Source organism: Dreissena polymorpha, chromosome 13 (assembly GCF_020536995.1).
Source record: "Dreissena polymorpha isolate Duluth1 chromosome 13, UMN_Dpol_1.0, whole genome shotgun sequence".
NCBI lineage: Eukaryota > Metazoa > Mollusca > Bivalvia > Myida > Dreissenidae > Dreissena > Dreissena polymorpha.
The window spans coordinates 49149226-49174967 of record NC_068367.1 but is presented as its reverse complement, the minus strand read 5'-3'; the positions used below and the strand labels follow the sequence as shown (position 1 = coordinate 49174967).

At 36.5% G+C, this 25742-nt stretch overlaps 2 protein-coding genes across 4 annotated transcripts; one reads left to right on the top strand and one right to left on the bottom strand.

Moving 5' to 3' along the window:
- The first annotated feature begins 134 nt into the window (after nt 1–134).
- On the top strand, nt 135–5424 carry LOC127856458 (uncharacterized). 3 transcript variants are annotated; one of them, XM_052392669.1, is made up of 7 exons: nt 135–276; nt 912–1537; nt 1719–1882; nt 2292–2675; nt 3042–3206; nt 3422–3512; nt 3727–5424. In XM_052392669.1, exons 2-7 carry the CDS (start codon nt 913–915, stop codon nt 4320–4322), a joined length of 2025 nt encoding a protein of 674 aa, XP_052248629.1. In that variant the 5' UTR covers nt 135–276; nt 912; the 3' UTR covers nt 4323–5424. The 3 variants fall into 3 exon arrangements, with proteins under 3 accessions (XP_052248629.1, XP_052248631.1, XP_052248630.1); XM_052392671.1 differs by lacking the exons at nt 135–276; nt 3422–3512 and having other exon boundaries at nt 598–1537; XM_052392670.1 differs by lacking the exons at nt 135–276; nt 2292–2675 and having other exon boundaries at nt 626–1537.
- A 5056-nt stretch (nt 5425–10480) lies between these two features.
- LOC127854852 (uncharacterized) lies at nt 10481–25497 on the bottom strand. The gene is made up of 5 exons (XM_052389919.1): nt 25321–25497; nt 24466–24571; nt 23470–23576; nt 19021–19193; nt 10481–11186 (listed from the first exon to the last, which is right to left on the bottom strand). Exons 1-5 carry the CDS (start codon nt 25445–25447, stop codon nt 10908–10910), a joined length of 792 nt encoding a protein of 263 aa, XP_052245879.1. The 5' UTR covers nt 25448–25497; the 3' UTR covers nt 10481–10907.
- Between the last annotated feature and the right edge of the window lie 245 nt (nt 25498–25742).

The following is a 25742-nucleotide window of genomic DNA, read 5'->3' as shown; positions in this document are numbered from 1 at the left end:
TCACCATGAACGGTTGTTTCCTTGCAATATTGCGGAAGCAATCAAGTTGCTTTTTTAACATCTTAACTTAGAAAAAGGTAGTGTTTCGTATAATTCACGGGAGACCACTCCATTAACTTATTTAGGCCTATGCCATGGGAAGTAATCTTATCAAGCGAGCGGGATAAATCTACATGGAAGATACAGCGTCTGCTTCGCATCATTTTAACTGAACAGTAAAAGTAATTTAAACAAAAAATGTGAGGTTAAGTTTCATCATCATATATCAACAGACAGGTATGTTGTATAAAACATGTTTTCAGTCAGTTATATAATATAAGTCACGAAAATCATTCTTGTATTTAGCTTCAAAGATGAATTCACACGAACACCAGAGAGTATTAAGAAACATACCTTTCTATGGTTATCCGTAATCCATAGTTGTCCAACTTAAAAGTCCATCACATAAATTGCTACTTGTTTAAATGTTGAAGTAAATTAACTGGTCACAATAATTCCATCTTATTTACACAGATACAAAATTGAGACCAGCGTATTAGGAATGTATAGACTACAGTAGCTTCAACATTCAGTTTATTTATCATCCAGTTGTATTATTAAATAGCCAAATAAAAATGCTTTTAATTTAAATTTCATCAAATCGGTTATAAAACACGAATGAAGCTTATATATCGTTGTAAAATTAAAAGTTATGACGAAAACCGACAAGTTAAATTACGTCACTTCAACTCGATATTTGTTCTCAGTATTGATGACGATGTTTTTATTACGTCATCGAGTTAATTATGCGTGAACAGTTCAGGGGCTCGAATTCTGCTACGATCGTAACTGTAATACTTTTTATGTGGTATTTTAATTTCAGAATTTTATGTCGACTTATAAACAAATACTTTCATTTATTTTTAATTTAGGATGTCTAAATCTTATGCGTGTGCTATATGCACCAAACGTGTGGGCCCAAAAGAAAGGAGGAAATTAAAAACAGATGGCAATAAACAACTTATAAAGTACTTGAGAAAGCATATGCTATTGACAGACGAAGTTACAGAGAAAGACGTTGTTCATAATTCTTGCCGTCTTAAGTATACAGCAGAATCGGCGGCGGCAAGATTAAGTGCATCCCCAAAGAAAAATCCACAACATGAACCGTCTGACAAGAAATCGCCGTTTCAATTAAACATTAAATCAGCTGGGTTCAGCCATACTATATGTCCTATATGTAACAGGAAGGGCGCTCGGTCCGAAGGGTTTGTAACCATACCGGGCGAGGCGATAATGCAACTGTTCATCAACAAAAACATTTTGTTGAAAAAAAAATCGCGATGTTGTAACACTCACATGAGTGGGGGGAAGTTTACACCAGAGACCCTTTCTGCTGATATTCAAGGAAAAATTAGATCCACAACATACATGGAACCTGAACAGATAAGCAGTTTAATTAACTCGCTACGGCAAAGTGCGACACAACGTCAAAAATCTTGCATCGATTTTGACGACCCATCCACAATGACGGATGCTGATTATTGGAATCTTACTGGTACGCATCCTAATTTGAATTGCATAATCACGCTGATGAGGAATGAAAGATCTACTGTCCTTATCTTATATACATGTATACACACAGGTCATTAATATTTTTAATAATTTTAATAATTGTTTTATGAGTTTATGTAATCAATGATATTATAGTGTAAATAACATATATGAATATATATCAGGGTTGACGAAAGACCAATTTTCAACTCTTATCGGTGATGTAGACGACATACGGACAACAAAGACCAGGTCCATTCGAACATGCATCGCATTGCTCCTAGTCAAACTAAGAACTAGTTTAGGGAATGCGCTGCTCAGCACTTTGTTCAACATGACGATTGCGCAGGTATTATGTGGTTCGGATAATACAACCTATTTAAATACCAAGGCGACTGTGATATGATTTACCAAATGTATCCATAGATTGAATGTTGATACTGGTAAACTTAATTTCAATTTTTAAATCTCTCTTTCACAATATATCGTGGAGGAAAAGTAACTTTTCAGTCTTTTTAGACGATGAATATGATGGTAAACATTCATCAGTTTTCAACATTTTCTTAATGCAATTATGTATGTAATAGCATTCATAATTGAAATATTGCTTACTATAACCGAAAATGAAAATCGTTCTTTTTATTTTAACAGGATATATTTCAAGAGGTAAAAAATCTTTAAAGCAGTTTACAAAAAAGCAACACTCTTATGGAAATTAAAAGAAAGTGGGCTTTATAAATAATGTGTTTATATTACAGATTCGGCGTGCGTTGAAATCGTCAAGAAAATATTTGATGAAATCGTTCGTGCCAAAGAATATGGGATTTAAACATGTTTCCAGAGAGGAGATAAGAACGACCCATACACGACCTCTAGCGCAAGAATTGTTCGCTGCATCTGACCAAAATAAATCAATAATTGTTTTAGATGGAACATATATATATATACAAAAAAGTTCAAACTTTTCTTTCGCACGTCGGTCGTACTCCATGCACAAGCATAGGCCACTTGTCAAGCCAATGATTGTTGTGTCCACCACTGGCTACATTATATCTATTTTGGGACCGTACTTGGCGGATGGCAAAAACTCAGATGCAAATATACTGAAACACATCATCAATCAAAATACTGAGGATTTTAAGGTTTGGTTACATTCAAACATGTCATATAACATTTTTTTTTTAAACAAAACAAAATGTAGGAAACCAACTTGATGATGATGATGATGATGATGATATCATGATCATGGTGATGATTATGATCATGAGCATGATTTTGTTGATGATGTCGATAAGGTCGATAATGATTCGCATGATGATGATAATGATGACGATGATAATATTGATTACGATGATGGTGGTGGTATTCATTATTATGATGTAGATGATGATAATGGTGATAATCGGGATAATGATGATGATAATGGATGAGTATGATAATCATACTAATACAAATTATAGTCAATACGAAAATATGAGTACATTCATGCCGTAAACAAAACGTTTCAGAGCTGGATTCAGGAAGGTGATGTGGTCGTAGTTGACAGAGGTTTCCGAGATGCGTCGACTGTTCTCGAAGAACTTGGTGTAACTATGCAGATGCCATCTTTTATGCGAAAGGGGTCTACACAGCACACAAGCGAAGAGTCTAACAAGTCGAGGCTTGTGACGAAGGTAAATCTCCGCGCACATGTACTTGATTTATGATTAGATCACAATATAAATGTAATATATTGAGATGTATTTATACCTTTTTTGTGAATAATTATTTACTGTGTTCAAACTTACTCGCTTAACCGATAATTCGCCAATCATTTGATTATTTAATAGCACGGTTAAAATAACTATCGTTTCAACGGTCTAAGTGTATAAGTGTATTGTTTAAACAGATACGATGGGTTGTCGAGTCAACCAATGGCAGACTCAAGACATGGACATATTTAGCTAGGACAATGCCAAACACCCAAGTGCCATTTATTGGTAAAATATTTTATGTAACATTCATAATCATTTCACAAAATAGATAACACATACTTGCGTTAAAACGTACATGGAGTAAACAGAGTGAAACCGTCACGTTATTTACACTTAATACAATCCTACACATATTTATTAACATTATTTAAAATGTCCTAATAATAATGTGTATATTTATGTAATGAGATTCCTGTTATGCATATGATATTTATTTAAGGTGACTATGTGCGAATTGTTGGAGCAATCTGCAACCGCTTCAGACCGGCTCTAAGTAGCGGGGACTCCGATCAAGACAAAATAGTTGCAGAGAGAATGTTGTATTTGTCAGGACAGAACAACGATTTACAACAATTCATCTCTGACAACGACATAGAAAAAATAACCAAGGCATCGTGGAAACCGATGGACGAACTAGACATAAACTGTCCAATAATGACCGAGGATGAACTTAGATGTCTAATCTTTGGTGTATACACAGTTAAGCTGGCGGCTTCTTATACACAAGAGCACATGTCAAGTGACGGAATATACTCAATTCACGGTTATGTGCACAATAGGAGTTTGCTGTGCTTGAAGTTCCAAAGTCGGCATGTGTCCCGAAAGCAATACCGGTCTTACATACGTTTTAAGGAGGGGTCAGTCGACGCATGGTTTTGCAGCTGCCCAGTGGGAGCACGTGTAGTTGGAACATGTGCGCACGTTACAAGTGCGCTGTGGTACCTTTGTTTCAGGCGACACCAAACTGATCAACCGTCAGATGGTCCGAGAAATTGGGCTGCAGACATTTCAGATGCCGCTAACGTGTCATATTAAATATTAAGACGCGCTCTGAGACATAGACAAAACAAGTCTTAAAAATGTGTGTTCATTTACATCTAATAAAGACAAAACAAGTCTATAAAATGTGTGTTCATTTACATCTGATTAAGACAAAACAAGTCTATAAAATGTGTGTTCATTTACATCTGATTAAGACAAAACAAGTCTATAAAATGTGTGCTGAATGATTTCTCTGAGAAAAAGGGGTTAAATGCATTAATAGGCGTCAAGTGCGCAGTAGAGGGCGTTGTGTTTCTGACAAACACATCTCTTGTTTAAAGATGTGAATGTAAGCAATATTACAATTTGCAACATTGAAAATATTTTATACTGATTGTTGAAAGTCGTGTAACTGACATGTTTATAAAATTGACTGGTTTTATTTTTTTGTTTTTTTGGTGACAAATATCAATGGGCAGAATAATGTGTGGACGGCACAGATAGAAAAAATGTCATTATTGGAAGAATGTGAACATTTACCAGATGAAAATCGTTAGTATAACAACGATTGTATAAACATAAGCTTTATACTATCGCTATATTTAAATCAGATTTGGGTTTTTCCAAAAATTGGAGAATGTGATTTGTCAACTACGGAAAAAACTAAAACGTCAAAAAAGCCATATTTGACAATTATTAATGGACAATTGTGAGGAAATAATAGGATAAATAGAATATTATGTTATTTTTGGATAAATATCAAGTTTATCATGCTCGGCACGAACTATGTTAGCGCTCGGCATGCCTCGCGCTACATCGGTTCTAAGCCTCGCATGATAAACTTGATATTTATCCAAAACTCACATAATATTCTCTATATTTACAAGGTTACGCGATCAGGATGTGCATACGGAATATGTTATTACAATAGGTCATGATATTACACCGTATTTGTTGTTGTTTTATTAATATTTTCGTTGTTACTTATAAGAATGTTCTAGTTTTATTATGATGATGCGATTTAAAAAAATGTTATAAACAATGTGTGATTATTTTGCGTAAAACATTTAGCGATATGAAGAAATAATAATATCATATGACATGTAATATGTTACTTTGATTTATGAACATGAATTAAATCATTTCTCACATTGTGGATCACCAAATGTTTAATGCTGATTGAATAATAAGCGCGGCAATCTGCGTCGATACAATTCGTAGTTGTGACGTTGCCGTAAAAAGCAACGTTAAACGACGTCAAAATTGGAAAATAGTGGGCATCTTTGTCTCGGGCTGGAGATAACGTCTTTTGAACAAATACATGCATTGAGGATATTTTGAAAAGATGACTCTCTGCACTTTATGTTAATAGTAGATTGAAAATAATTTGGATAAAGGCAAATAACGACCCTTAACGTCCCTTGTCCTTTGCGAATCTGAAACAACTTTTTTCAATTTTGTCAATTTACCAAAGCGTGAAAAGATCCCTTTAATGGTATCATGCATGTGTACATATGCAACATTCTTGTTCGTTCATTGCATGCTGCATTATGTGTATGTTGGTTTGTGCAGAGAGACTTGTGCAAAAGGCGCAGTGTATAATGGAATCAAATATTGATGTGTTGAATAAATTAACGCGATGGCAAGATGTGAGTTTCACCCAAGCACAAAGCAACATACAATCATGCATGATACAATGATGTCAATTGACAGTCGTTCCGAAATGCTACGGACGACTACGGAAATTTACGGCGTATAACGGAAAGTTTATGTTATGGGAGAAGTTGCGCCCCTTTGTAAGATATTTGCCACTGAACCGAAATTAACCGCGTGTTTGTAGACGTAACTTTTTTTTGGTTAATGACTAACCATAATTTTTGTACAGTAATTTACCTTCAATAACCAAAAAAATTCTGTGGATATATTTCAATATAATGCTACTCATGCATGTATGCTCCAGATAAGACGCTTTAAGTCGTAAAAAATGAATTAAATTTAGTAAAAAAAGTAGACTTAAATTCTGTGCGTACGGTTACAGATTGGAAAAATAAAATAAGAATTCAAAATTTGTGATCATGCGTAAAACTCAATATCAATGCATATAATGTTAACATTTTATCAATGAGTTCTCACTCGTCTAGGCATTCATTACAATTATGAAATCAACAGCACTTTAACGTTATTATGAATAACAGACCATCTTTAAAACAGTCGAAAAGCCGTACGATTTCCATTATCTGGTCCTTTTATCGCAAAAAGTCATCTGTAACCCGGCAATTGTCATGAGCTCTTCTTAGACTATAAACCTAAATGCGGATATGCCAAAAATTATATTTACCTATAAAAAGGAATTAATAATAGACTTTAAGGCTGGATTTTTTTTATAGAGTCAACCAAGATTTTGCTGAAAAAGTTATCTGGAACTCTGCATGTATGTTGAGAGGAAATCCATCACATAATCTCAAATTTACTAGAGAACTTTTATATTGCACCACATACAATGCTATAAAACTATAATATTGAAGTGCACATATAAACTTTATTATAGATGGGTAAGTATTTCGTGTCAATCTCTTTCATATATGAAAGAGCTGTTGGTCATGCTGCTTTAAGTACATATGGATGCATGACACAATTTAGATTATGCAAAATAAAACACTAGGTGTTTGCCAAGATTTATAAGAGTCAAATATATACGAGCGTAATCGTGCGCAGCAAGACTTACTCATATAGAACTGAAACTCTTATTGCTTTCTTTCGAAATAATTTCATGTGTCCGATTTAATAGGCAATATGCCCGGTGTTTCTTTTAATGCGGATTAATGCTCCGTTTTGTTATATTATTAATGAATGCCTCAATATTTTCAAAACTTAACACCGTATAAATGTTCACCGACATTTTTTCATACAGATTGGATATAAATATTATAGAGCTTAACAAAAAAGTACATTAAGCCCTGTTCTCCCGGCACACGCGCTGGACACACAAGTGGTTAGCGTGTGGCTATGATCATAATTAGTGAAAACATCTTTTTGAATGCTAAATAATCATATGATAACGAAAAATCAACTTTTCTATAAAAAAAATTCACTATACATTGTAGTTGTATATATAACAAGGTATCCAACTCGAAATCATCCGAAAACGGGATGCATCGTTTTGAACAGCCATTACTAAATCAATTTTGCAGCGATTTTCATGAAATCGGTCTTATTCAACGCAGAAATGAATTTCCTTTCAGGAAATGTATTTATCTTGTTATATTTCTACAGATGCTGGGTCAAATTTCAAGAAATAACGCTATACACAATTCGGCAGGGGTGGCGAAATCTCATAAAACTATACTTGTCCACGGACAACCATTTAGGAAATTTAACTTGTCCGTTGCTGAACTACACTTGTCCCTTAATGTTTATATAAATTATAAACGCATTTATTGATTAATGTAAAACAATGTGGAATATACCAAAATGAGTATGATTTGCTAGTTTTGTTTATAATTGTATTTCAATAGTACATTCATTATAGCAGTATATTATAAACAATATAAAGACTTTCTAAAACTTTTAATCTTGCCAGCTAGTGTTATTAAAACATGTGTTGAACATAAGTACATCGTAATCTTAACAAATTAAACTAGTCCAATATGTCGACCTCATCAGACTGAGGCTCTGCGCCGCTACTGGTAGCAATTCGATTATCATCAACTGGTAACCATTGAAAATCTGTGAGCCAAGTTTCTTGAAAAGTTCTGGTGCGTTTACTTAGATCATATTTTTTATCATAATCTTTCTTAGTTTTTTTGGGAGGTGGACTGCTCAAAGCTTCGGGTTTCTGCTCCGTTTTTGAAGATAAAAAAAAAAATATGTTCCATTTTTACCATTAAAGTCGTCTTAAATAACAAGGTAGACCGTGTTTTGATAATCTTACTTTGATACTTTTTATTTCCGTCTGATTGAAAAAATAAAGAAACCAGTCTGTACACTGTCTAACAGTCGGGCCGAATGTTTAAAATGCGGCATGCTCCTGGTCTCTTATAGAATAAGGGAGATCACTGCGCATGAGAGTGCCCATATTTTAGCTTGATTGCTCCGCAAATAGCACTGACAATAATTGCATGTTAACATCCGGTTTTGTAAAACTTAATTACGGCTTTAATACAATGTATTTTTTTGTATACCTGGACCCGACTTTTAAAAAACTTTTGGTCCACGGACAACTTAATTGAAAAAAGTCAGTTGCCCAGACAAGCAAATGTACGACTCGGGCAACTCGGACATTTGATTTCGCCACCCCTGGAAATTCGCTTGACTTTTTTTTTAGAAAAGTTGATTTTTCGTTATAATATGATTATTTATCATTCCAAAAGATGTTTTCACTAAATATTATAGATCACAGGGACTGGGCAAATACGCGAACAGGTGAAACTTTCTGGTTTTGTATAAAAACAAAACATAATATATTTATTTTGTGGTTTTTCTAACAATAGCGCTGACTTTTGCTGTTCGAGTTTTGGTTAACGCGTATTTTCTTCAATTTTACAAGACGACAGCGATTACACAGTTTATTGCTTTATTGATAACCGTTGCACTACAGTCACTTATTAATATCATAGTTAGGTGATTTTTCAAGCGGTTCCGTAGTGTAGTGGTTACACGCTCGCTTCACATGTAAGAGGCCCAAGGTTCGAGCCCCAGTAGAATCAAATTCTTTTATTTGTGTTCTATGTTAACTTTTGTTTTGATGTAGACATTTTAGTTTAAATAAATATGCTGTTTTATTGTTACCATTTTTTGTTTTTATTATGCCAATGAAATATATGTGTGAGAGGGTGGGGGGGGGGGGGGGGGGGGGGGTTCATAAACACATTAAAACTTTTACAGTGTTTTCATATCAATGAGTACTCAACCCCTATCGTAAATGAGCATCGTAAGAATAAGTTCAGAATCATCTCCCCTTGAAGTTGAGTAAAAATATGAAATTACGCTTACAAGATGAAGCAGATTTTTTTTAAACCTACACAGTTCTGTTCCATTAATGAAAACTGCACACGGATGCCAGTAAAAAAAGGAACCAATGTAAATAAAATGAACTATGAAATATTTGGGGGTTACAACACAAAATCATAGATAATGGTTATTTGGGGGGTTATAACACAACATCATAGATAATAGTTATTTGGGGGTTATAACAAAAAATCATAGATAATGGGTATACCAGTATCGTTTTCTATTTTGTGTAAAATAATCGGCCATTATATTAATATTTACTGTAGAAAAAAACCCGTTCCGTGTAACTTCATTGCGTGCCTTTCACACTGAAATTCCCGACGCCCTTTGATGCTTTGCATCAATACTTATCTTGTAAACACACAAATGCGTATCATATTAATGCATGAGTTTGAAATCCCAGGCACCCACGTTCATGAACTGAATGAATGATGCAATCCAGAGACATTATGTCAGCAGACACGCGCGTTTCGTTCGGCGATGTTTTGAATTTAGTTTAAAATTCAATACAAACGCTGAATGAGTATTCTATACATAGATGGTGACGTCACTACGTTATTGTCACCTCTATACTAAGACGCATCACATTCCCCTAGTCTGGGGAATTATACTTCCGCCAAAGTAGTTCTGCGTAGGAATGAAAATGTTAATAACGAAAGAAAAATCGTTTTTTATTAGTGTTGAAAACGGAATGTTGCTTAAAGAAATGTAATTTAATTATGTTTAAATGTGATTTTGAATCACTATTAAGACTGATAGCGATTATCAGAAGCACGATTACCTGACCTACTTTCGCTTTCACTTTTCATTCGTAAAAAAAATTGCTACCCACAATTCCTTTCGCGTTAGTACACAGGTCAGTAAGACCGTGGTGTACACAATGCTGAATTAGATTAACAACTTACGGAATTTTTTATTTTGAATTTATTTATTGAATGCACATATATATTTTTTACATTAAAGAAAAAAATTATTAGCGTTTTGATACCTTTTTACGAATCAAATCGTCTACAAGTCTAAACTGCATTTTTACCTTTATTTGAAAGTGAAAGCCCGAAAAAGTAGTCATTTGTGTACACACACTAGCAGTGTAAAGCATATAAGCCATGTAAAGCAGTGTTTACATTACATCTAGAGCGGATGCACGCATGCATGTATGTATGATGTTCAGTTGAATACGTTATTTCATTAATAACAATCACTTTTTAGCATCATATTCATTATAAACCTTTCGATTTACAAGCACCAACAAACCCAAACAAATACATTTACGGTGGTAATACAATCACACGGAAATTAATATTTGTTTTCCTGAGACAGGAATTACTTGTGTGTTTTGTACCGTATTGCACTATGTAAAAATTCGAATAAATTTTTTAGAAGTTGGGCGCTGAATGTATAATAGTAAAGCGCTTGCTTAATTTGTTCACAACACTTTAAACGTACTTAATTTTATATGACAATACAACTTAAACACAAACATACCCATATGCAATACTACAAATTCAAAACACAGCATAAATACTCAATCTAATTCTACTAAACATAGTGTATTGATGTTCACATTTCTACCAAATATACGGAATTTGACATCTTCACATTAAACAGTTTCATATTGTCCTTCGTTTTCTACCAAATATACGGAATTAATTTTGCCGTCCGCTTGACATAGTTGACAAAGTTAGGATCGGTTCCCCATCTCTTGGCCTGTTGCTTCTCCTGGATCGGTATTCCGCTGACACGCAGCAGCAGGAACGACACAAACAATGGCGATATCACAGACGCGTACTCTTTTGGTGTTGTCATAACCGAGGATGATGTGATGAATATTCCAAGCCACATGCATATCTCTCCAAAATAGTTTGGGTAACGAGATACGCTCCACAGCCCAGATGTAATGAACTTGCCCTGTAAACGGAACCTTAATTTTGATCATTCAAACACATTAGAGAAAGGCATTACACCCCTAAAAGATTAAGCCACATATCAATGCCACATAATAACAAGACGGACGTCACAATGATTCAGATATATATTTCGGATAAAATACTTTTGACTTAAACGTTTGTTGACCATTTGACTCAGGCGAACAATATTGGTTTCACAGTAACAAATATAATGAGAGAATTGATTTGTGAGTTGTTGTTGTTTTACTTCATCCATCTATTCCAGGATGACGGAATACGGCAAACTTTACGGACATGCCAGCAGCGCAGTACTTTTTCATGACATATACGAGCGTCTGTCAGGGATGTCTACTCTTCCCCGTTTAGTTAAACCTTTTCCTTGAGAAAATGCATGTGACCCTTCAAAACCAACACCACTCTATCGCCAACAATAGAAGGCCCATATTGAGATTCGCTGATGGCATTTACCTCTTGGGTGGCACCATAAGTGAACTCAAAGACCTCGACAACAGACTCTACAAAAGAGCAGGAGCATACGAGATGGAGGTCTGCACAGTGAAATCGAAGATCATGGTGGACAGAACGAATAACACAAGTGCAGACATCATCATCGCCGTGAATTAATAGAAGCTAGAAGTTGCAAGCTTCAAGTTCTTGGGAGCAATACTATCCAAGAACGGTACCACTACCGTTGAGATCAAATACTAATTGCCATGGCGACCGCAGCGATGACCAGACTGAGCAGATTATGGACAAGAAACTCCGTTAGTTTGGCCACCAAGCACAAGCTCCACAAATCCCACAGTGTCTCCATCTTGCTGTACGGCTGCGAGACTTGGACACCTTACTCGGACACAGAAAGCAAGATACAAGCCTTTGAACACAAGACTATACATAAACACCGCAGGAAACCCGATACCTTGTGGGTAGTGTAATACCATAGGGGACAGTGCTGTGCATTTTGGCATGAACTAACATAGGGTAAGTAAACAGGAAAAATTATTTTTTTCAAAGTCCAATTTGAAACAATTGTGTATTAACATTGATAACAAATGCATTGGCCTACACGAAGAAAAAATCCTGACAAATTTTCTTAAAACAATGAGCGAATTGTGGCTCCCTGAAGTAGAAGATCGGGCAAAACGGGCCATGTTCAGGCATTAAGGGGAGAAAAAAACTGCTTTAAGTTGCAAGCCACTACCATTATGAAAGGATTAATACAAACTTTCACATATCTGCCATAACCTCTCAGCAGGGTTTCTCCAGAAAACTATTTAATAAATAGTTTTCTGGAGAAACCCTGCTGAGAGGTTATGAATAAAAAAACAAAATTGCCACTAAATGTTGTCCCGCGATTGCGAAACGCCTGCAAATCGGGCCATCAAGCAGGAAAAATCGATAACGAGATTATCTGTGTACACACTCGACCCTGTGTATTGTCATACACGCGTCAATAACTTCTGCGACATTGTGGCCTAGAGCATTTTTCTCAATCAGTGTCCGACAGCAGTGATATATTTCGGAAAAAACGTCTTTAATCTCCCTGTGCTTTACCAATTATCGGTAACTGTTAGATCTTTGTTAATTTTTCGCCAATTATTATTTAATCGTCATTATTGAAAATCGCCGCTAATATTGTTGGCTGGTTTTGTTTTGCACGCCGTTTTTTCTGCAATTAGATTACGTTTAACATTGCTTGATGAAATAATTATTTAATCGCCATCAACTAATTATCCCCGTAATTACCGCTGTTTGTCGTCTGCTTTAACATAATGATTCCAATTTTTAACCAGGTAACCTGGTTTTCCCAATTCAAAGGGACCCGGCATATGCCATGGTCAGCTAATTTTAACGAAACACGTGTTTGGAATTACACTTAGGTGGTGTATTATAACTCACGCGCTGTGACGTTAATTGATGTAAACATGATCGGCATTGCGAAAGTGTTATTTTTGGAATAAATCATTTACAATTGATATTGGCCTCTGCCTACAATATTGCGGCCGATGGCAAACGCCGTATTAAGAGATAAAGTAGTCGAACGATATGCACATTTTCGATTATGCATATTAATATTTTATATTATGCATATTTCATGTGCAAAACGCGTACAATTTTTCGGATTACCGTTTTCGGATACTGTATTTTTTTCGTCCATTATGATTTATTTTCGAAGTTCATAACAGCAAAAATAGAATGACGAATACACATGCGGTGATACGGAAGGTGTGGTTTATAATATTTCGAGTATTCACCAAAAATTGCAATTGGAAAAACTATAAAAAATAGTATAATTAGTGCTCTGGGTGGGTTGGGGCCTCTGCCCTTAATTCTTATGTGTATGTAACTGTAGCTGAGATCTGGTTTGTTAAGTCACACCCACAACATTGATTGTATTCTTTATTGTAAAGCCATGATAATATTTTATAAGAAAATGACACACTGATATTATGTTTGTTTTTGAGTATATATATATATTATAACTTAAATCAATAGATATACATTTAATAAAACATAGATAAAATGAGATTCATGTTTTTTTCTTTCTTTTTGCCTTCAGTACCGTTTTGCGGAAAAGTCCGCATATGTTTTGGCTATTATTTTTTTAAGGAAAAAAAATATGGCTATTATTTTCTGAAGGCCAGAGTGAGCACTGATTTATTGTAGAGAAATTTGCGTTTTTAATGCCCATGTTGGGAAATCATTGATACCATCTGGGGAAGACCAGGAAACCATATGTGGGCAGTGACTTTATAATTCTTTTTCGTGACAAAAAACCTAATTTTCAGTCATGTTAATGCAATTTCTTTGCTTTGTAGAGGACTATAATAAGTGTATGTGGGCACATATGCATACAAATGTACTTTTAATGCTTTTTAATACATTCAATGATATTATTTGGCTTTCATCCAACATCATTTTAGAAACGTGAATCCTTTGTCTTATATATAATGTGGTTATTCAATGTCCACTTAAGATATGTAAAAAAGCTATCACAATGCTAGTGTTGCCCCCACCCCCACACATTATTATACCTCCACAAAGTCTGTTTGGGGGGCTTTATAGCTATATAGGAATCAGTTTGTCCCGACTGTCCCTGTCCCAGTATGTTACGTCCGTCCCGATTTTTTTGTCCGTTTGTCCGCCCGATTTATTTTCATGAAATAAATTTTGAACAAATGAACATACAACATTAAAACTTCATATGTTGATGCAACCTTACTAGCTTTATATATGCACCGCTTTATATATGCACCCCATCGTCTTTTAGGTCACTAGGTCATAGGCCAAGGTCACTTAAATCTCTTATAGAAAACTTTATCATAGACTGTATAATGGAAGTGCTTCCACCTGCAGCCTTCAAAATTCATATATTGATGCACCCAATGAGTTTTACAGGTCAAATCCAGTGTCAGATCACAAGGTCAAATGTCAATGTCACTTCAACCTCTAATAGAAAACTTAAATGTTGTCTTCAGAACAAAATTGCTTCCATCTGCAATCTTCAAACTTCCTATGTAGATACACCTGACCTAAATGAGTTTTACATTATCACACTACATTATTTGGCCATTAGGTCAAAGGTCACTGTGTTCTCTGATAAAGAAACATTACATTAGCCCTTCCTGGGTTCTAAAAACCTCATATGTAGATGCATCAATGAATTATGCGCAACACATACCGTTATGATCACAGGTGGAATGGAATATAAATTATTAAAAATGCATACTGTAATAAAGTGAGTATAGGTAAAATTTCTTCAACATTCAAACATATTATATCAACATGAGAGCAATTGTTACTCTAAAATCTATCATTGTCATTGCACAAAATCAAAGACTGCTTGTGATTGTAAATTTGTTACAGCAACTATACTGTCTAACTCCCCTTGCGGTTATTATTGACAATATGGTGGACGAACCAGTTATCGAACACATAGAAAATTACGTTAAAATTTAAACACTTAAAATAACAAAATCATTATGTTTCAACAATTGACTAAAAGTTTAATAATTTAATAATTTATCCGTAAAGTTTTCCAGCAAATATCCTTCAAGAATTCATAACAATGATTAAACTTGTCTGTGAACAAGGTAAGTGTTATTCTTTTAATCAACTGTTCTTTGTTTTGTTAAATGTATAAAATCGGTATCAACGTCATGTGTTGAAGTCTTGTTTGCGGCTATAAACTAGCAATGGCCAAATTCGTTAAAAGGGGAGTAACAAGTCAGCTCATTGAAATTAAAAGGTCTAAATTAACTATTATTTTGTTTGATAGACAATTCTTTCCAAGGCCAGTCTGTGCCGATATTAATGTTACTTAAATAGGCTTAACAGTAAAATCACAGAAAACTTAAGGCAATCTAAACAAAATTAAGCGCAAGTTTAGCGACTTCATTTCAAATGAGTTTTTCTCATTATGACACTTGCCGAATTATCACAAGAAGTCGCAGAACACGCCACATAAATATTTTACATCAAAACCCCATATACACTTATTAAGACATAATTTTTATGTACCTAACCAATTAATGTATGCGAAAAAACAGTAAAGTCTTTCTTTATATTTTCCAAAATAGTGTTGGTAAAAAGAAATTAAACTCGAGAATGTTGAAAAGGCACTATTTATCATATATAAGGCATTAAAAGTACACTTGAATGCATATGTGCCCACATACACTTACTGTAGGCCTCTACAAAGCAAAGAAATTGCAACAAAATGGCTGAAAAAGAATTATAAAGTCACTGCCCATCATATGGTTTCCTGTTCTTCCCCAGATGGTATCAATGTTCTCCCAACATGGTCATTAAAAACGCAATTTTTTCCACAATAAATTGTTTTCTGGAGAAACCCTGCTTAAAGTTTATAGCAGACATGTGAAAGTTTGTATTAATTCTTTAATAATGGTAGTGGCTTGCAAATTAAAGCAGTTTTTCTCCCGTAAATGCCTGAACATGGCCCGTTTTGCCTGATCTTCTACTTCAGGGAGCCTTAATATGTCGCTCATTTTTTAAGAAAATTTGTCAGGATTTTTTCTACATGTAGGCCAATACCTTTGTTATCAATGTTAATACACAGTTGTTTCAAATTGGACTTTGAAAAAATAATTTTTCCAATTTACTTACCCTATGTAAGTTCATGCCAAAATGCACAGCACTGTCCCCTATGGTATTACAAGACCCGCAAGGTATCGGGTTTCCTGGGGTGATAAACGGCTCGGCATCTCCTCCATTGAGCACAAGACCAACTAGAGCTTTGTCACAGACGTGACGAATACCCCCGCATGCAGCATTGACACATAATATTTTGCATGTCGTCTTCACAAAAAACAGCAGACACATTGCTCAATTTTTAAAACGCACTAAGTGACCCCTTGACCTAGTTTTTGACACAGAAAGGCCCATGTTCTAACTTGGCCTTAAGATCATCTCCATAAAACTTCGGACCAATATAAAGAAGTGAAACTCCAGCTGCTGGAGCAGTATTGAATTCTCATTAAAACAAATAGATGGTCCTTTATTTAAGGCAAGTGACCGATTGCCCAAACAATACAAACCAGCACAATACAAACCAACATAAACACAAACTATGAATAAAGCTGGGGTCACTGCCTTGGAACGATCAATGCAAAGCATTGGGGTTTAAACCTGGTTATAGAGCACTCAACCTCACACTTGGCCCAGCAATATTCATAATACATTTAAGTGTAAATAAAATTTAACGTCATAGCATTGCAACTCAAATTAAACAACAATAAAAGGGAATTAAAACGCATTTAATTTAATTACTATTTAATTACTCAATTGCATTGAAGATACAAGAGTACCAGAGTTACAACTTTTTGACGAACGATCAAATAAAACTATTAACAATTGTCAACTACATTCCTTCTTTATAGAAAAAGATTTGAGAATATAGGATCATGGAGTTAATATATCAGATAATCATCGCGCAAATACAGGAAGAGGCAGCAATAATGGGTGTAAAAATTCCATATGACATTACTTGGTTGTTTATGTGACTGCTAAAAAAAAATAATAATAATTAAATCAAACAAGAAACGCCTATCAGAGAGAAAATATAAATAAAATTGAACGTTATAAACCCAATGTCCTATGCATGTGACTTACAACTGGAACAGAGAAAGAGTTATGACGTAATTGACAAGCGAAGACACAATGACGTGAACAAAATCCAGGGGCGGTACTGTAAAGTAATAATAAAACTATTAATGGGGGGCTACTGCAAAATTGTACTACTAATAAAACAAGTTTAGTTGATTAAATATTAAGAATCAAATATATAAAAATAGTAATTCCATTAAAGCAACATTATTGGAATCAAACAGTATATAGGTGTTTTGACAACTGACGACAGAAATGATTTGATGTACGATCTGAGTCCAAAAGTAGTTTTCATGCAGATTTGTTCATACGACACAAAGACACAATTTTGTTCAACAGTGAAAAATGCCTATAATATCACTAATGATTCCAAATTTTAAGAGAAGAAAGATATAGTGAAGATCGAATGTAAACTACTTGAATTAGACACCATGCTGAATGTTAAAAAACGCACTAAGTGACCCTGTGACCTAGTTTTAGGCCCGGAATGTTCAAACTTGTCCTACAGATCATATGGATAAAACTTGTGACCAAGTTTGGATAGGATTGGATGAAAACTACTTGAATTAGAGAGCGGACAACATGGTGAGGTTTAAAACGCACTAAGATACCCCGTGACCTAGTTTTTGACCCGGCATGATCCATATTCAAACTTGACATAGACATCATCTAGATACAACTTCTGACCAAGTTTGGTGAAGATTGGATGAAAACTACTTGAATTAGAGAGCGGACAAAATTGTGATGTTTAAAACGCACTAATTGACCCCGTGACCTTGTTTTTGACCCGGCATAACCTATATTCAAACTTGCCCTAGACATTATCAAGATACAACTTCTGACCAATTTTGGTGAAGATTGGATAAAAACTACTTGAATTAGAGAGCGGACAACATGGTGAGGTTTAAAACACTCTAAGTGACCCCGTGACCTAGTTTTTGACCCGACATGGCCCATGTTCAATCTTGACCTACACATCATCTAGTTACAACTTCTGACCAAGTGTGGTGAAGATCGGATGAAAACTACTTGAATTAGAGAGCGGACAACATGCTGAATGTTTAAAACGCACTAAGTGACCCCGTGACCTAGTTTGCGACCCGGCAAGGCCCATGTTCGAACTTGGCCTAGACATCATGTAGATACAACTTCTGACCAAGTTTGGTGAGGATCGGATGAAAACTACTTGAATTAGAGAGCGGACTGAAAGACAGTCCGATAGACAAGTTCACTCCTATATATCCCCCTTAACTTCGTTTGTGGGGGTATAACAAGTACGTCCGGAACGTGACAGCAGTACTTTTTTGGCCCACAAGATACCCTCCTATCCACCATCAAACGACGAAAGCTGGCTTGGTGTGGACAAGTCACCAGGCAAGACTCTCTGGGCTAGACCTTGCTCTAGGGCACACTAGAGGGAGGTTGCTATCGAGGCCATAACAAGAAAAGCTGGATGGACAATATGAAAGAGTGGACGTCCCTCACCATGTATGAGCCCACAACAGACCTGACTGGCGGAAGTCTCTCATTTCCACCCCAAAGGCAAAATCAGCAAAGTGAATGATGATGCCGATCCGATCGGTTACATCGCATGAAATAATTGTGTGACATTGTAGTTAACAATTAAGTCTCGTGTATTTGATACCAAAAGTACACTAGTATAAGGATCTGATTAGCCATAGGTATATATAAGTATACAAAAGTCTTACCGCGTTGCCTGGGTTGCTCTTGAAAACAGACTTCTGATGGTCAGCTAGGGCTTCAAACAAGAAACCCAGGGTCCAAATGCCCCAACCAACATAGTCTCGGGTTGTCAGTGGACGGTCTTCCTTCTTGTTGTTGAGAACGAGCAATGGGAGGAGGGTCACAAACACCCAAATACCTGAAATGTTGAGTGGTAGCTTATTTGAAAGCAGTATTACCTGTACCTATTTTGGAATAATCAATATGCAGTGCAGGTAATCTTGCCCAGGATAGGAGCTACCTGGTTACTAATTGGTTTAAACATATTTATTCTAGAATGTGTGTACAAGATATGTTACACACATCATGAGTTTATAGGATTGGAACGGTAGCAAAGCTAGTAGGGTTCCTTTCCCCAGTTATATATTAACATACATAGTGACAGTAATTTGCATTTTAAACACAAAACAATGAATAATGATTCGAGGTTAAACAAGTATGAGAGTATCATTGGAATAAAAAATGTTTGTTTTTTAATATTGAAACAGTGTATTTAAGAAAACAAAGTAGAATTAAAGAAATAATTTTTAAGAAAAGAAAATGTTAAAAAACTAATTAAGTAAGGGCCTGTCACATATGACTGAAATAATCTAAAATATGGCGAACAAAGCTAACACAAACAAGGGCTGTTTGTAAAACATGCATGCCCCCCATATGGACTCTCTGTTGTAGAGACAGCCATTGTGTGAATATGTTTTTTGTCACTGTGACCTTGACCTTTGACCTAGTGACCTGATAATCAATAGGGGTCATCTGCGAGTCATGATCAATGTACCTATGAAGTTTCATGATCCTAGCCATAAGTGCCAGGTCACTAGGTCAGAGGTAAAGGTCACAGTGACAAAAAACATATTCACACAATGGCTGTCACTAATGGTTTCCGGATGATAACTTAAGAACATTTATGGCTAGGATCATGAAACTTCATAGGTACATTGATCATGACTCGCAGATGACCCCTATTGATTATCAGGTCACTAGTTCGGGTCACCGTGACCTAGACCTTTGACCTAGTGACCTGAAAATCAATAGGGGTCATCTGCGAGTCATGATCAATCTACCTATCAAGTTTCATGATCCTAGGCATAAGCGTTCTTTAGTTATCATCCGGAAACCATTTTACTATTTCGGGTCACCGTGACCTTTGACCTAGTGACCTGAAAATCAATAGGGGTCATTTGCAAGTCATGATCAATGCACCTATGAAGTTTCATGATCCTAGGCATAATCGTTCTTGAGTTATCATCCGGAAACCATTTTACTATTTCGGGTCACCCTGACCTTGACCTTTGACCTAGTGACCTAAAAATCAATAGGGGTCATCTGCGAGTCATGATCAATGTACCTATGAAGTTTCATGATCCTAGGCCTAAGCGTCCTTGAGTTATCATCCGGAAACCACCTGGTGGACGGACCGACAGACCGACATGTGCAAAGCAATATACCCCCTCTTCTTTGAAGGGGGGCATAAATATATTGTATTGAGAAAAAAAAGGTCCCAAGCCTGATTTATAAAGGAAGGAGGGTTTTGCGAAGACAAACTACCATACCCTATGAAAACTTGCAAGATAAAGAAAAGCTTAACAGCAAACAACAGACATCGTGGACTTGTGGAAAAGATGGACCTGTAGATTGGGAGAGTAGGGGCAACGGGAAAGACATCAGGATGAAGACCATCATCTGCACCAGGACCACCACCGCCATAGGTACATGGAATGTCCGAACTATAAACAATACTGGGAAGACAGCGCAAGTGGTCGCAGAGATGAGGAAATTCAACCTCTCCATCTAAGGAATCAGTGAATCAAGATGGAAAGGTTTTGGGCTGAAGCAACTGACTTTCACAGATGTACTTCTGTTCTCGGTACATGAGGAGGAGGACGAATCATACACCCAGGGAGTAACAAAGAGAGCGCCCATCGGCTGGAGGCAAACGGACAACAGATCATGACAGCCTTTTTCAAAAACAAATAAGAGGGCCGACATGGAAAAAAAAACAGTACTTCGAACCCCAAACACGATAGTTAAGAGGACGAAAAGGATAACTTTTACAATAGACTGTTAAGCGTCATACAAGACAGACCCAAGAGGAACAAAATTATTGAACTTCTAGCCTTCAGCAACATGAAATGCACTGACAACCGACGATATGACGAGATAATTCGAAGCAAGGGCTACGCGAGATGAAAGACAACAGTAAGAGATTTGCTGAACTGAGTACCACAAGTACCTGGTCATCGGAGGAAGTGATTTCCATCACAATTTGGACCAAGGGTCAAGCCAACGCTAGTTAACACCGCTCCGCTGAAAAACAGATGGAAGCAGAAGGAGTTTATTTCACTATCTCAAACACATTCCTATTCCTTGAAGATCTGCTTAAAGAAGAGAAGAAAGGAAAGGAGTGCCAGGCGGTAAAAGTAGCAATGACGCCGACATACCAAGTAGTGATGGGCCCTACAATGAGTGTATATCAGCAGAGACGCTAAATACAGTTGAAGAGAGAAAAGAAAGGAAGTGTCAACAACTGCAGAACAAGAGCAGAAAAATCAAAATCACAAGAAGCAAATAGGAATGTCAAGCGAAGTACAAAAGAAAACAAGCGAAACAACCTAAAGATGCTTGAAACAGAATCATTAGAGGTAGCACAACAAACAGAACCAAGCACCTGTACCCAAACATTATCAGAATAGAAGACAAGTAAGCAAAGAAAGGGACGGCAATACGGTATATGCAGATGACGAAGGGCAGCAGAAGAGTGAGATCAAGCTATTACATGCGCTACCCAACAGGCAAGCTCCTTCGAACCCCTGGAGATACCGCCAGTAACAAGCGATCTGCAAATCAAAGAGCTACGCACTCATGAAGGATGATAGCCGCTGCATCACGTAATTTAAAGAACAGCTAGGACCTTACATGATAATTGCAGAAATATTGGCAGGTGAGGAGCTTCTCTACCTGCTCTTCAGCAAGATATGGGAAAAAGAGAAATACCAATAGAGTGGAAAGAGGGCTAACTCAACACACTTCCCAAGAAACATAACCTCAGTTCCTGCTCCAACAACGGAGGGATAAAATATTTATCATGCCAGGAAAGGAGTTTAATCGCATGCTGCTGGAAGGAATGAAAGACGCTGTAGATCCGCAAGTCTGTGACAAAAATGCCCGGTAACCAAATGAGAGATTATCATTCTGAAACAATCCCTTAATCGGAACTAACACTTCTTCAACGACTATGGGATGACGTGCAAGAAAAGATCACCAACATCATCAGGAAGTCTTATGAAGGAATTACCTGAAGAATCCCTTAAGCAGACAGCTCATGGACGCCTCCAAAGTAAGAACCTGAGTGAGGCAAGGTTGCTTTTTTCACTTTTCCTGTTCCTGCTAGTCATGATGACCTCCACAGATGAGAAGCAAAAAGAAATCCACACTTCAAAAGAATAGATAAATGACGATGATCTGGCTTTTCACACTCACAACCATGAACAGATGCAAGAAGAGACGAACATCAGCTAGACTTGGACTCACCATCAACATAGGGAATAACAAGGTGTTCCAGACCAATGCATCCAACGACTCATCAATTGTCTATGGTGAGGTGCTAAAAGAGGTTGAAAACCTAACCTATCTAGGTGGAATACTGGAAAACCAAGGAGAAACAGATGAAAACATCAGAATCTTTAACGTTAATGCACGAGCAGCCTTTCATCAGCTGTATAACATCTATGGATGTTTCGCAATAGGCGTCACCACCAAGATCAGGCTCTTCAATACCATCATGAAGTTAATACTACTCCATGAAGAAGAGACCTGCAGACCCCTCGTCACCTGTATGTATAAAATCCAGATCGTCATCAACATCTGCCACAGGAAGATATTAAGATTCGCTGGCAAGACAAGATCACCAACAAAGAACAATGCAGCAGCCCGTTGAAGAAGACATCATTTAGAGATGTTGACAATAGATTGGTCACATTCTTCCCAAACCTGCCTCAAATACGACAAGGCCATCTCTCACCAGGAACTCCTAAGGGAAGAGGAAGACAGGGAGGTCTAGAAACACCTGGTGGCGAGGTCTGGATGCAGATAAAAAACAGCTGTACAAGACATGGGGACAGCTGAAAACTCGTCCATAACCAAGACGCCTGGAGAATGCTGGTCGATAGTCCGAATGGACCACAAGCGAAGATGAGATGAGGTGATTCAAAACAAGAATAATAGAATACGTTACTGGAAAATGTACCTTCTGACCATTTTTAATGACATTATGACACATAAGCAACAAATTTAACTACGGGTAACAGGATTTTAGTCCTTGTCCACACCTAAAATTAGTTTCAATTTAAAGCATTTTTGTACAAAGCTTTAATTTATAAACACTTTTTTCATATTTAGAAACCCATTTAGTATTTGACCTTGTATTGTCCAGTAGACCCAGAATCGTCCTGGATTTCCTCTTACACTGTTAAACCTGCTATCCTTGCCATCTTTCAGAACTCGAGTGAACAGGAACAGGCCGAGTCTGAAACAACAGTGAATGATAAAATAATAATTAAAGGCACATGTTCACAGATAGGCCATATGACAGTTTTCACACAAAAAATGTTATAAAATCAGAAGGATTGTTTGTATCATAATTCATTTTTTTTAAAGAAGCGAAATGTCACTCATGACCCACACAAAAATATATATATTTATTTTGTTTATTAATAATCCATATAGGAATAAAATAAATCAAGAATTGAATGCTCTTCAAAGACAATTCATTTAATATGTGCAATTAATAACATAGAAAACTTTGCTCACAAAGGTTTTTGAAGAAGAAAACTTTTATTGGAAAACTTACTTGCAGCCAAAGTCATCTCAATGACTGCCCACATGGCAGTCTAGGACATCACCATGACATCAAACATGGCAGCTTAGGTAATCTCAATGCCTTACAGCTCATGTCATTACAATCACAACCACTGTTGCAGCCAAAGTCAGCACGAGGAAAAACCATCTTGCAGTCCAGGTTATCACCATGACAACCACGCTTGCAGCCCTGAAAATCCCCATGACAACCACGCTTGCAGCCCAAGTAATCACCATCAAAACAAACTTTGCAGCATTTGTCAACTCCATGAAAACGGACCTTGCAGTCCAGGTCATCACCATGCCAACCTACCTTGCAGTCTGTGTCATCACCATGACAACCTACCTTGCAGTCTGGGTCATCACCATGACATCCTATCTTGCAGTCCAGGACATCACTATGACAACCTACCTTGCAGTAAAGGTTATCACCATGGTAACCTACCTTGCAGCCCAGGACATCACCATGACAACCTATCTTGCAGTCCATATCATCACCATGACAACCAACCTTGCCGTCCATTTCAACACTTTAGATCATCACTATGACAACCTACCTTGCAGCCCAGGTCATCACCATGCCTGTTGTGACTTTCTGACGGGTGAAGTATGTCTGACCCCATTGCAGTGTTTGGTAAGCTAGGAACAGGAAGGTTCCTGAACCTGCAAATAAAGTTATTTACAAAAATTTCAATCGCATAATTCATGTTTTCCTGAAAAATAATAAAATAATATCACAATAAAATGAAAATTTCCAAACACAAAAATGTAAAAAAAAATATATTTTAAGTACGTTTTGTGTACATTCACTTGGCTCATTGGCATGTATTTGTGTTTTTTTAACAATCCCATGTGTACAATAGCTTTAAACAATCATAGAAAATTATAATTGTTTTTTTCAAAGTGGAAAGCAAAACGTGCAGCATCTTCTCCTATAAATATGAGGTCGATTTAAGCGGGGTAGCTTACGTCTAATTATTTGGACTAGTGCAGCATCATGTCAAATTATGACTTAGCCCATGACCGTACAGGGTAGCCATATGCCTATGTGTCTGCATACTCTGATAAGGAGTTATAATGTCCCCTTATGATAACAACATTACAATCACTATATTTCATCTGTGTTAATTTTCGAATTGTCAATTCTCAACAACTGTATCCTAAACTACACTATTCTACATAATTATGAAGTGTGTAAAGAAAACTTCCAAAGTTATTCATTTAACAACATCGAAATGGCCTTGTGATATAGAAATTGATAATTAAGTTTTTTTATTTCATCTGTTCGTCGTCAAACAAAACAGGTACATGGTGGTTGTTTCTTATGACTTCAATCTTACACTTGCCGACTTGGTCTTAGCTTACGAAGTTACGTAACTTTCGGTTTGCAAATAAAATCTGAAAAATCAAACCTGCCAAATCGTAGAACTTCTCAGTTTTGAGCAAGCTTGCAATAGCCCAAAGTGACCATTGAATTCCAAAATCAATTGCCGCTGCTTTCGCAAACGTGTTGCCCATGATATTAATGTAATTTATCATACCGCGAACTTTGTACCTGACCCAGAAACCTATTTTCACTTTCTGATAACAGCGAAGGGCATCCGAAGATTGTTGGCTACACACAACCAGTGCGTGTAATCCGCCAGAGCAAGTTCATATTCCGTCCGACGCGTTCTAACGAGACTCGAAAGTTATGCGAACCGTGGGAAATTTTGAGAATCCTCGAACGTATACATGTGGTAAGGCCCTTGAAGGTTTTTTTTAAATACTAGACCTAAAAAAGCTTGGAGCCGAAAAATCCTGCTACTACTCTAAGGAACATGGACACAAGAGC

Coding starts and splice junctions, on each gene's coding strand:
- LOC127856458 (XM_052392669.1), top strand. CDS start 913: ATGTCTAAATCTTATGCGTGTGCTATATGCACCAAACGTGTGGGCCCA. Junction 1,538..1,718: donor TGATTATTGGAATCTTACTG/GTACGCATCCTA, acceptor AATATATATCAG/GGTTGACGAAAGACCAATTT. Junction 2,676..3,041: donor AAAATACTGAGGATTTTAAG/GTTTGGTTACAT, acceptor AAAACGTTTCAG/AGCTGGATTCAGGAAGGTGA.
- LOC127854852 (XM_052389919.1), bottom strand. CDS start 25,447: ATGATAAATTACATTAATATCATGGGCAACACGTTTGCGAAAGCAGCG. Junction 24,572..25,320: donor GAAGTTCTACGATTTGGCAG/GTTTGATTTTTC, acceptor CTTTATTTGCAG/GTTCAGGAACCTTCCTGTTC. Junction 23,577..24,465: donor GTGATGACCTGGGCTGCAAG/GTAGGTTGTCAT, acceptor CTGTTGTTTCAG/ACTCGGCCTGTTCCTGTTCA.